Source organism: Brachycentrus maculatus, unplaced genomic scaffold, assembly GCF_059751285.1.
Source record: "Brachycentrus maculatus isolate JH-2025_06_01 unplaced genomic scaffold, ASM5975128v1 h1tg000032l, whole genome shotgun sequence".
NCBI lineage: Eukaryota > Metazoa > Arthropoda > Insecta > Trichoptera > Brachycentridae > Brachycentrus > Brachycentrus maculatus.
In genome coordinates, this window is record NW_028280786.1 from 1,063,030 (window position 1) to 1,076,547 (window position 13,518).

General features: G+C 31.1%; 1 protein-coding gene and 1 non-coding gene across 2 annotated transcripts; both read left to right on the forward strand.

Annotated features, from left to right (window-relative positions):
• Positions 1–551: 551 nt before the first annotated feature.
• Positions 552–623, forward strand: TRNAH-GUG (transfer RNA histidin (anticodon GUG)). The gene has a single exon. It is a non-coding gene; the product is annotated as a tRNA-His (tRNA).
• A 1,829-nt stretch (positions 624–2,452) lies between these two features.
• Positions 2,453–13,149, forward strand: LOC148312797 (uncharacterized). The gene is made up of 6 exons (XM_088273106.1): positions 2,453–2,701; positions 6,861–7,059; positions 8,522–8,672; positions 10,252–10,394; positions 11,728–11,913; positions 12,809–13,149. Exons 2-6 carry the CDS (start codon positions 6,861–6,863, stop codon positions 12,988–12,990), a joined length of 861 nt encoding a protein of 286 aa, XP_088129232.1. The 5' UTR covers positions 2,453–2,701; the 3' UTR covers positions 12,991–13,149.
• The last annotated feature ends 369 nt before the right edge of the window (positions 13,150–13,518 follow it).

The window sequence follows — 13,518 nt, forward strand, 5'->3', positions numbered from 1 at the left end:
TCTTAATTAACGCCTTGCTCGTAATAATAGAATTCATTAAGCATTTGGCTGCGCTGAGAGCCGGACGTCACTTCACGCCCGATTTTTTTTAGAAGAAATATTGAATATACTTTTCAATAATTATTTTCTTTTCAAAATCATATATTTATTTCGATGAAAAACGGTGTTTTAAACAACAAAAAACAATTTTGTCAAATGTTACCTGTTAAAGAAAATTGAGTTGCGACTTATATGTTGGGCCTTAAACTAAACAAAAAAATTAACTAAATTATTCGCAAATATTAAAATAATAACGTTACACATAGAAAAAAGTGTATATCACTTGAAAATCTGTTTTTTTAGCAGTTTTTATTTACAGGATATATTTATTTTTATATATTTTTATACAATATTTAAAATAAAAGGGTGCATTATTGTACAAAACAAAATGGACAAATAAGTACTTTTTTCAGATGTGTGAAAGATGAGAATTTTGATGTTTCGCTACTGCGCCTGCGCACTCTTTTACTTTATAAATGCTTACTTTGACGCAGGGTCCACCGCCTCCGGTAGCCGTGATCGTCTAGTGGTTAGGACCCTACGTTGTGGCCGTAGTAACCCAGGTTCGAATCCTGGTCACGGCAATGTGTAAACATTGTCACGGCGGAGGACTTCTTTTTATCTCATTTAAAAAAAAATGAAAACCAAGGACTTTTTTTATCTCCTTAAAAAAAAGTTCTTTGTTTTCTCTGTCGTAAAAAACAGAAAATAAATTTTGATAAGATTAATTAAATTTTGAAATAAATTTAAAGACAGCCCCGTAGTATTACAATTTTGTCGTTCTTGTGAAATTTCAATAGTTTACTATAACAATATTGCCTTATAAATTGTAAACCATGGATTGTTTTTATTCAAATTTAAATAGATAACTTCAAAACATTTCTTCAAAATGAAGTGAAAAGAATTTAAGAAAAAAATATTAATCCGAGCATATTAGTTCGCTTTTCGGCTATTTCGATAAGAGATGTTGAGATATGAGGAAATAATTTCCAAAAATGAGATGACACTAGATGGATGCATTTCCAAATAAAACACAGTGTTTTTTTTGTGATAAAAAAATAAACTAAGGATATGAAATCAGAAGAAATAAAAAATAATATGTTTATTTTTTCGCAATATTTATCAGTGTAAGGTTTAAAATATTTAAAAATAATAAGAAAAAAAAGAATGTGTACGTTTTCGCAAAATTTATCGATGTACTTAATCGGTATTATCCCTAGGGAGGAATATTTAATTTAACATACTCAACCATAAAGGATTGTGTAAGAATCGTTTTGTGTTTATAACAGCCGATATAATCAATATTTTCATTTCTTTTGCAAAAACGTTGTTTTCGTAAGTTGGTAACGAATGTCGTCACAGAAACGAATCCACACTACTACTATTACAGCTTTATAAAGTATATACATAAAGGGATAAGCCCCATAAGACACCCGATGACGTAAAATTTGATGACGTATAGCGGTGTCCATTTTTCGTTTTATTAAAATATCTAAAGTTTAAACCTTCATATCTCCCTAGCTTCTCTACAGATTTCAATAAGAACGTTACCGATGGTCTTGAGATTTTTTATATTAATTTATAAGCCAATAATAACACATCATGAATATGATCAATTGTATTTTCATTTCAGCATTAAAACCTATGGACTAAATGGAAGGAATTTCAATATTAAAAAAATGACAAAGTGCTACGCCCGGACGATAGCCGCACAACGGCCGGAAATTGACGGGTCGGTGGGACTTTCGTCCGTTTGTATCGCTTTACAATTCATCTGAAAAACTATTCCATTCTACCAACCTGAGGGACCCAGAGCTGTGACATCACCAAGAGAATCATTTCCCCGCGTTTTTTTTATATTTCTACGTAATCTTCGGTATGTTTTTCCACTATGTAAATTTCATGGAATTTTATTCATAAAAATTATGAAGTTTAATTTTCAAATGTTGAGTTAAAAATGTACTACCTCCCATTAAAATATTCTGATGTATATGAAATATTATGGTATACTGCCATCTATACTTGAGTAGAAGTACCATTTTAATTGGAAAAACTGTACAGAGATGGCGATGAAAAATGTTATACCCTCCCGATTATAATGCACTTGGTAAGAAAAAAACTGAATGCTAACAATGCACACAATGTACACATTATTATGTAATCATGATCTCATTTTATTCGTAATAAAAATGTATTTACTTAATATATAAATACTTAATAATAAAGTTATTTTTTTATGTACTGTATAAACAGAAATATAAAACACTTATTATGTATTTGGATGCTTACGAATGAGGTTTTTAGACTTTCATTTTGTTTATTTTTTCATCTCGAATGTGTGTAATCTACGCTGGGTTTCATTATTTCTCGCTTCTGCCGCATGGCGCTATTTGCAAATTTAAGGCGCGTATTCACTATCCCTGCACCTACCTACTTGCCGATGGTGTTATTTCCACCGCTACTTCACGCGGTCGTTTAGTGCGAAATACAACGCTGTGCAGAGGACGACGTTAATACTCTCGAATTAAAATCAGCTGCTTGTAAACTGGCTGTCATATCAGCTGATCGTCAGACGCGCTGTCAAACACATCAATTTGTGAAGTTATCGTGTTTCTTATACATAATATTAAGAAAATAGTGCACTGTTTTTGAAGCAACAAAGGTATGAGTATTTTGTTTTTTTACTATTTTTTAAATAAATTGATTTATTTTGTTACCATATTAGATTTAATAAGTACATGTTTATATGAATTATACAAATAAACGAACTTCTCTTCATTTTCGCATGAAAGTAAGTATGCAAAATACATATTTTAAAATAACATATGATAAAAATCCATGCATAAAGAAATTATTAGACAATTAAGGAAGAATATTATTTTGAAATCGTTTATTCAAAGGTCTTTTTGCTTTTCATAATTTTTTATTTTAAGATAATAAAATATTGTTAGCAAGCTTTTTTTACTGTGACCCATTGCAGGAACTGCGTATTGTACCATATAACATACTTACTTATATATTAATGTGAAAAGTATGTGCCCTCATTCATGATAAATCCATATTTATTGCGATCCAATTTTTGGCGACACATCAACGATCCATACTTGGAGAAATCATTTTGGTCCATTTTTCTGTCTAAAGATTTGCAGACCCTGACTAGCACCCAATCGTGCATAGGGCACTGCGTAAAAGGCTTGTGTTTGAAAATATAAAACAAGTTAAGGCAGAGTTGGGGTCGAACCCACAGCCTTTGACTTGACATAACCATGGGACCTACCGACCAACGGACCCCGACTTAAAATGATGTCCGATATCCTATGATTCCTATTACAGTACTAAATTTCTCGAAAATCTGCTTTGGTCCATTGAATGGAACCCAACGAAAGTCTAATTTATTGGAAAAATCATGATAAAATCAATTTTTGAGAACGAATTTTCCACGTATTATGTATTCAAAATATTTATATTCGTTTTAAAAATTTGAGAGTATCGTACAAAAATTTCTTCGAAAACAAGACAATCCCTACTTTTTTGCCCCTATTCTCAAATACTGAATTTGCCACTATTCTCAAATAAACTCGCGAATACAAAAAATATTGTGCAAGTGCAACTAAATACGAGTATGTATGTTTACACATATGTATTATGTTACATGAGGCCGTTAATTTTTGTGTCCTTCCAACAAACCAGTTTGTCACATATAGCTTGAATAGGTGTCATGTTATGTGAAATACTTTTGATGAGTTAAAATGCATTTGCTTATTCGTTGGGATAGTATCTACCATAATTTTGTAGAACTACATATTAAATCGCAAAATTTATATAGATAAGGGATAGAATTTTGTGCGTATAATTAATATACAATTAATATACAACAATACGTATATTTAGTTTTTTAAGACATTTTCAACCTTCGTTTTAAACTAATTTATTTTGAAAATACTTTTAGAATGTTAACAATATAACAAACAAATTATTACATACGTAGATCTGTTTATTTTTATTTTTATAGCGTTTCTACTAATAATTTGTATGTATCCCGTATTGTATCTGCTATTATCTATAGCACTGATCACCGGAGTGACAACCTCGGGCCGTCGATTCTGTAAGGAAGTTAACACGTTAACTATCTTTGTAGTAGGTATAGATAACTATAAATTTACAATTTTGTAGAAAAAAAATTCAAATTACTTTTCGGCATGTGTATCATCCTAACGATACTTATCGACAACCGGTTTAAAAATGTTAAAGTGAAATGAAAATCCAGGAGTTAAAGTTGTCTACACTGTGTGATTAAAACGTTAACTTTTGTAGGGAATCTCAGCCCTGGGAGCGGTAAAGAGATCTGGGGATTATTTTTAACATATGGGATACAGAGCGACGGTAATTTACCAGATAATTGTTAGATTTATACGATGCATAGCACAGATTTTTTTATAAATTATCGAACACATTTTACTCTTTAATTAATTATATTTAAATCGCGGTATTTATAGCATAGTAACCCCAAAAGTCGTATATTTAAATCGCGGTATTTCTAGCATAGTAATCCCAAAAGTCGTATATTTAAATCGCAGTATTTCTAGCATAGTAACCCCAAAAGTCCTGGTAGCCAAAGGGTTAGGAAAGCACAGGACAAGAACAAATGGGAAACAAAGATGAATATCAACTACTATTTCAAAACAGAGTTGCCTATGGTCCGGTTTGAGACCAAACTGTCCCGTTATATGATTTTTTCGCACCGTAATTTTTATAGGAGCAGCGCTACCTATTTTTCAATTCTTGTTTTGTATTCTATTGAAAAAAAATATGGCCTAAAAATCTTAATTGTAATTTTTTCTTTACTGATTTTCTCGATGACCAAGAATCAACGTATATGTAATTTGTAAATAACTTATTGTTATCATTATAATATAATATATGTATTAGTTGTTGTGGCAGTATCTGATTAGTAATATTATGTTCATATTTTCTGTGCTTGGTACTTATTGCTAATTGAATTATATTATGTCGCGACATTGAGTGTATCATAAGGAGACAGAAAAGGTTTCTTACTGTACTTGACTCTAATTAATAATCTCACTGCAAAATGCACTCGTTGCAAAACAAATAAGTATATTAATAATGAATGCGCTCAAATTTAAAATTAGATTATTACAAAAAAATATCCTTCATCGCGTATTTAAAGACTTCACTATTCAATAGATATTTTCCTTTTTTTAGATGGGAAATGCATTTATAATTTACCTTGCTTATTATGTACAAGGTTTATAGATCATTAAAAGCATTTGTATATCTTCTAACTAAATAAAGATATTTCTTTCTTGAATGTTTTCCGCAGATACTTTGTTGCACATTTCATATTGTTTTTTGGGTGATTCCATTAGTTGTTATTTGTTATGTTATACAATGAATAATAATAAAAAACATTTAGGATTTTTACCGAGTGTGTGGAAGTTTTTAGTGAGAGTATTTTAATGTTTTTGAATTAAAATAAACCCTGATGGTGACAAAGTTCTTGTTGAAACCGGTAGGTTAAATTGTATTAATAAAAAAGTGGTGAAAACAAAGTTATTTAATTTTACAAAGATATTTAATTTAAATCTGTGTTAGGAACACAAGGGATAATCTTGTGTGATCTAATCAGGAACTTTTCAGCATTTACTCATTGCTGGGAGGAAACCACGTAAAACTCCTCAGGAGAAGCCGGACTGTTGACTGTCATCAGACCTTCCGTTCCACTAGAAGAGGGTCCGGCATTTTGTGTTAGGACCAAAAACCATTTTGTGTTAAAACCAATCTAGGGATTGGTTTTTGATTTAGTGCATATTATGCCTGATTCACATACCAGACGAATAAAATTGCGAATTAAAATGGCGGGCCACCCGGTTTATGTATGATTTCCAGTGGCGGCGAAGTCTTATCTCATCACCATAGAAAGTTTAGTTATTATTTTTGTATTTTATCTTAATAAATAATAATGATAAGTGTTATGGATTTAAATGTGCAATATTTAATCCGTTTATCTTGTTTATTTAAAGATATGTATTACAATATATACAATATATGTAATACAATATAACCCTCCTTTAACATTGAGATAAGAACCGCGTTATCGGAGAGAATGTTATAGAGGGTAAAGGTATTTAAATTGTATATTTATTCAATAATTACTCGTTTCAGTCATTTCCGCTGGCTAAGATGTAAAAATACGAGTACAATTCAAAACATTAACCCCTTATAACGTTCCCTTCGATATCGCGCAACCTTTCTCAGCGTTATAGGGGGGGTTACCTGTATATATATTTGTGTGTGTGTGTGTAAATCGCAAGACTAAGCTCCAATGCCATTGGCATCCATAAGTGTCACCACCACTTTGTTCTAGGATAAAATAAAACTATCTAGCCTCACAAGAGCGCGACCTGTATCAATTCAAAATCAATATACTTGATAAAGTGCAAAAATACTGTTGCAGTACATATCGGTAAATACGAGGTAAGCAATCGATAAAGGTGGTCCTAAAAAATATTTATGTTCAGTAAATTTACATTTACTAATGAATAAATACCAGCAAAAAAAAACGTCTTGGATTTGCGATTGATAAATCAAAAATTATCACTTTGCTACAGTGTTAGAGCATTTTCATTTATCCACAACATACCCCTATTTTAAATGTTATTAAGTACCTACTTGCATCGAAAAAATCCATATTTTTTTACTTTTTATTCAAATTAACCGCGAGGCCCTGTGCGACCGCACCTAGCGCACACTCCTAGGGACGTCTTCTTCTATCAGAAATATAATGTCCCATATCTTTCAAGATGTCTTCGCCAAGTGGTAAGAGGAATCTCCGGGTGCTGACATACATGTGTCCCTCTCATCCGGTGCAGCTGTACGAGCTGATCATGGAACTCTTGGAGAAAGCCCTTGACTGCCACTGTACTCTGATATATGAAAGCAGAGGCTCTGGACCTTTGGAAGGAAGAGACGATCCCTTTGAAACTGATCAAGCCGACATAGGTAGGTGGATTTTACGAACTTCCCTCCCCAAATCCGATAACCAGGCACATACTTGTGGCATATATGGGCCAATTCTTATGCTTGGTACTGACGGAGCCGGAATGCATATGGCGGCTGTAATTTTTTCTGTTTTGTCTCTGGTCCATCACATTCACGTATGAATTTTAACACAGCGGGTGATTTCGTGCTTACGTTCGTGTCATAAATGTGAAAGAGCGGTGTAATATTAACCAATTAGTAGTCCTCGTCATCCCAAAATTCATACGCGAATGTATGAATGATCGACCATAGACAATACAGATAAATTTACAGCCACCATTTGCATTCCGGCTCCGTCTGTGGCCGCCATTACATTAAGCTTAAATATTCATTTTGAATATTATATATATTTTCCAAACATATCACGTCATGCTATCATTAAATAGTCAGCTTTTGAGTTGTAATTTTTCATGCGTTTCACTATAGCTGTCAACGTTCGATGTATTGAAAAAGAATAATATTTTGTTAACCATATGATTAATCTTTTAACAGGATCACGGAATAAATCCAAATTGCGGCAAAACCATGTTTAATAGTTTTTTTTTTAAATTACAAACACTACTATAAAAATGTTAAATTTTCTATTATTGATTTATCTAATTTGGATTTCAAAGCTGTTTTACTTGAGTTTAAAAAAATATCATCACGGAATCACTTTATGTAGCATTTTCCTTAATGCAAACTCTTTACAAACAAAAAATAAGATTACACTCAACGTGTATAATTTAAATAGTATTATTTTTGCAATTCGGTTTTATTTAACAAAGAATAAAATACTTAACACATATCAGGGTTTTGTATTGTATGAATTCTTCATGAAGAAAATGAAATTCTATAATTTGCTACCCAATAATAATTTTATTTTATAATTTAAATAATGTAATTAAGACATTAAGTATTTATAATCTCTAATATATATTTATTCAATATTACCCTGGACTGGTACCTGAAGCGAAGAGCTGATCACCTTTCCTTCATGTGTAAATGATCAAGATAACACTGCGTAACCATTGGGGTGTGGATAAGGGGGGTTGAAGAAGAATTAAGAGATTAGGAACAATTTTAATCAATAAATTTGCGTTTATTAAAATAATGTAAAAGTGTATTTACATCACTCTTAATTGTCTCTTATTATCATTCAATCTTGCTTCAAATGCAGTGTGACTTGATCACAAATTACATGGCGAGTTAATCAAGCCTTGTATTTCAGATAATTGGCTGTCCAGGGTACCAAGTATAAGAACAGAAAATATTAATGGTCAACCTATCAGGAGTCAAACCTGAGAGGAGAATGCTGACAAATTTGCATTGTCAAATATTTATAATATGAGGCATTTCAGATCTAATCTTGCTTCCAACAGTGAAGTCATTATGTACTATCATTAATTCAAATATTTTCTTAAAAATGTATGTATTTTTTCAGCGTTCATGTCTGTGAGTTCATTTATGGCATTACAAACAGATCACAATCAATTTTCTGAACTTCTTCCTGTAACTCCTGTATTTGCTCACCCGAAGAATGTTAACCAGGAACCAGGATATTATGCTGATATAATTATTCATAGAGATAAAACGTTTGTATCATTTTATATTATCACTGTTTCAAGCTACTTCTGATATGTTTAATCTTCTTAAGAAAAAGTAACCATATTTATTTACATTTTTATTGAAATCTTGAAATAGATGAGGGTTTAAAAGAAAACACTGTTTTTTACCACTTGAGTTATTTTAACTTTATTGTGATGACTAGTTTCGGAAGCTATGCTTCCATCTTCAAGTTTATATCTAGACCTAAAGATGGAAGCATAGCTTCCGTAACTAGTCGTTAAAATAAAATAAATATAACTCAAGTGGTAAAAAACAAGTGTTTTCTTAAAATTTTTATTATGTTTTACCACAAAGTGAATGCTGAAGCAATAAATAAAATAGATGAGAATTTCATTGAAATGGGAAAATAGAAGTCTAGTCTATTTACATGGCTTATGACCCTTTAAGGTTTAAGTGATCACTTTATACACTGTGTATCTTAATTTTTTTAAAGCATTTAGGTTGTTAATATTTCAATTAACATATTTCACTCAGGGTGAGTCACGTATGCATCACAATGCAAAGATTCTAGTCTACATTCTAGGAGATTTTAGTTTTATTAAAAAATGCTGCATTATAACACACAAAAGAAGTTAAATTTACTAGTTAGTATTTTATGCCATGGAATATTCTAGTATTTGTTATCTTTTTCTGACACATTAGCTTCTTATTAATGGCCTCAATTTGTTCATATTAATTTATTCATATATTTATTCATATTAATTTTAAATTATTACAGTATCAATAAAATAATTAAAACAGAAATATAATGTAAAATTAAAAAAGTCATTATTAACCAATTATGAAATAGGTACTGAATAATTGATGACAACAAGGATTCGTGTTTCCATTACCGTTTCGCGAAGTGCCCTTGATGTAGGAATTTATGAAAATGACGCTATATAAATGAAAAACATATATTATTAGTATTCCTTTAAATAAATGGATATATTTATGTTTTAGAATAGGTAGGATTGCCATATTTATTTTCAAACAGACAAAGTATTATATTTATTTGTAAACAAATAACATTAAAATATTTGTAATAAAAGATAATTATACTATAATATTTAAACAGAAATAGGGTATCATAGGTCAAACTGTGTCATAGAACAGTGGAGATTATTTTTATCAAAACCTTTTTTATAAATAAATATTATTTTCATATAAGCAGGATAAATAAAAATAATAATAGTAAAAAATTGTAAATTATAAAATAATCCAATTAAAGTTTATATAAAAATAATATTTAACTTTTTATGTAAAATTCATAATTATAACTTGCCAACGAAACATTTTATACAACTAAATACATATATTAATTACTGAATTTTATTTTAAAGTTCCCATATCATATGTCCATAACTCAAATTGTATATTTACTAGTTTAACTTGTGCGTTTGACTTTTTGAATTCCAGCTTTAAAAAAATCTTAGTTGTAATAATTTGAGAAAAATATACAAAAACACTTACTTCCCCATTCACACAATACTTACAAGAGAACCATTGTTACATTTATAATAAATTTTGTGTCTTTAAACAACGTTTCCATGTATTTTCTTTTAGAGGACACAATGTGACAGACCTTCAGGACCTCAGAGGGAGTAGTTTTGCTTATAGTTGTGAAGAGTCCCTGAGTGGAAGTGCGGTAATACTTAAAGCTTTATATGAATCTGGGGAAAATGCTACATTCTTCGGCAATACTCTGAGTAAGTCATTCCAATAAAAAGGTAACATAATTAATAACTGACATGAATTGTTCTTCATCTTCAAACCCTTATCCACACCCAATGCATAGGGCACTGCATTGTATAAACACAGTGTTATCTTGATCGTTGAAGGAAAGGTGATCAGCCTTCAGGTCCAGGATAATATTTAATACATATTAGAGTAAAAAAATAACTTATATTTACTTGACCCCTCTGGGAATCGAACCAGGGAGTTCCAGTACGGTATCTGAGCCTGCTGACCATTATGCTACGGAGGCGAAAATGAATGGCAGGGACATTAATTACTCTACTGAAAATCATTATATCAATTGATTTTAATTATATTGCTGGAAATGCAACTATTTGTAATTTGTTACTAAATTCATTTTCGAAATAAACTGCCTTGGCATTTTATTTTCAATGAGTTTTTTGAACTCAGTTGTCAATTTGTATTATCAGGAAGTTTATGTTGCCAAAGAAGAATAAAATGAGTCTTTGATTACTTCTTACTATTAATCATGTTAAATTGACTGAAACATTACTTATCTACATAGTTTAATGGTTCATTATTTTAGTTCTGATGTCGGGTCAAGTACTCTAACTACTAAACATCGCCTTCTTCTTATCATCATTATAGAACAACAATGCATGTGGCATATCAAATTTATTGTGTTAATTTTTTTCCTAGTATGACCGCTATTTATAATAACTAATAATAAAAATATTTCTAATACACAATTAAAGAGAGAATTTAAAAAATAAATATATATTATGAATAATGATTTTGTTTAATCAATGTTGAAATGTACCAACTTTTTATTGCTAATACACTCTGTATCGCCAGTTTCATATGCTAAGTGTTAATTCTATCCCAGCTTATTCTATAAAAGAGGGTAAAATTATTATTTATTTTGTACATTAAAAGCATTGATAACTTTGTGGGATAGTAATAAAACACTCTCCTTATCTCATACATTGTTTAATACCACTTTTACAAACACTTATTTGTGACTACCGGTTTGGGAAAATTATTCCAACATCAGGTCAATAAAATAAAATTATTTAAAACATTATTATGTAATTGATTATAAAAATAATTTGTCAACACCTAAAATACACTTTGTTGTTATATTATACATATTTTATAATATTATACATATTTAGAAAAAACAATGGAATTGATAAATTCCACTTGATAGTTAAATTATGTTTTTACTTTCTCTTGTAAACTTATCCCGGATGAAGTTAAGACTGTATTCAGATGAGCTTGACTAATTTTACAGTGTAAAAAAATAATAATTCACAGACAAACTTGTAAAATATGTTTTTTTAGAATCCGGATCACACATGGCATCAGCTCAAATGGTCCTCACCAAGCAAGCAGAGTGGGCTTCAGTGGATGCCACTACACTTCTATACAGCAAGAAGTATATGCAGGACGCTGGGAAGGATATTGTAGTCCTTAAATCCATCGGTCCTCTTCCTGCATATCCTATTGTGGTCAATGCCAGACTACCAGGTACATATTGAACAAGAACAACTAAAAAAATAGAGTGTAGCCACATTCCTTTTACCTGGTTGTAAATGAAATTGACACAATTAAACCACTGAGTGACACTCACTCATCTAGCATTTAAGATGAATGACATATCTTTAAAAAAGTCTCTTCCTTGTTGAAAATGTAGGCAGATTTATATTTAATAGCATGATAGGACTACCAAGATAATTGTAAGGACTGGCTGTACAGTAAAAAGTGTCAAAATAACACTATGGTTATTTTTCATGGCACTAAACACCCAAACAAGTAATATTTTTTGTATTCACCCAGTATCCATTTATAATAATTTTTTAAACCTATTATGTGGTTTAGATCAAACCTCTAGCATTGGTACAAAAGTAGATATGTTGAAATTTCACAAAATGGCATCTTTGATCAAATATGACATTTTTGCTTGTGGAAAAGTATTTAAATACCTTTTTCAAACACTTATCCGCACCCGTAGGTGCATAGGGCACTTGCATCATATAAATGCAGTGTCATCTTGGTTGTTAACACATGAAGGAAAGGTGATCAGCCCCGCTTCAGGTACCAGTCCAGGGTAATTAATATTGAATAAATATTACAGTGAAAACAACAACCCCCCCTGGGAATCGAACCTCCAGTACGATAGGCGAACGTGCTGACCATTTTACTACGGATGCGGATATTAAATACATATCTCTTCAAATAGATTTGCAGATGATATTAAAAAAATTAAACTGATTAATATCTTTCATAATCATACCATACTTATAACAACTGATATCGTTAAGAAAGCTGACTATCTGGATTCTCAAAACGAGTTACTTCAACTGAGATCATCGAAATTTATCTACATATTGCATGTATACAATAAATATAATGTAAATTTCAGCGGAGCTTAAAGCAACTCTGGTAGAAATATTCCTGACACTTCCGCACGATGGAGAATGGAAAAAGCGATTTGCAAAATATGGCATACTGAAATTTGTCCCAAACAGCGGGAGTAATTATGAACAAGAAGAAGATCAAACGAATGGGACAAAAAGGACCACATTTAGTGTACGTTATTATTAGGATTCTATTAACTTTATCACTACTGTATAATCTGTACCTTCTATATTTATATGAACGATCATAAAGGCAAACATATTTGATTATATTATATTTTTTCTAAAGCTATATTGAGTATATTGTTATAAATAAAGATGAAATAAAATACATACTCAGAAAAAACAGAGGACTTTTTTATTTAGAATATGTATAATAAATCTGGTTTATAATATTTGTCAATAAATTATGTTTCTTGCACGACTGTCGAAAATGAAGACTCTAAGAAGCATATCTGTGAAGAATCTACGAGACAGAATAAGGAACGCCAGGATAAGGGAAATATGCGAGATCGAAGATGTCGTTAGGTGGGAAAGGCAACGAAGCAGACAATGGTATGCGCGTGTGAGGAGAATGGAACCATCCAAACTCCCCCACATTGCACTGTACGGCCAACCCCAAGGTAGAGAACTCTCGGGCAGAATACCAAAGAGATGGATCGACAGCTGGGAATCGACATCGTGGGAGGCTACTCCCTCTTAAAAACAGGCCACA

Coding starts and splice junctions, on each gene's coding strand:
- LOC148312797 (XM_088273106.1), top strand. CDS start 6,861: ATGTCTTCGCCAAGTGGTAAGAGGAATCTCCGGGTGCTGACATACATG. Junction 7,060..8,521: donor AACTGATCAAGCCGACATAG/GTAGGTGGATTT, acceptor GTATTTTTTCAG/CGTTCATGTCTGTGAGTTCA. Junction 8,673..10,251: donor ATTATTCATAGAGATAAAAC/GTTTGTATCATT, acceptor ATTTTCTTTTAG/AGGACACAATGTGACAGACC.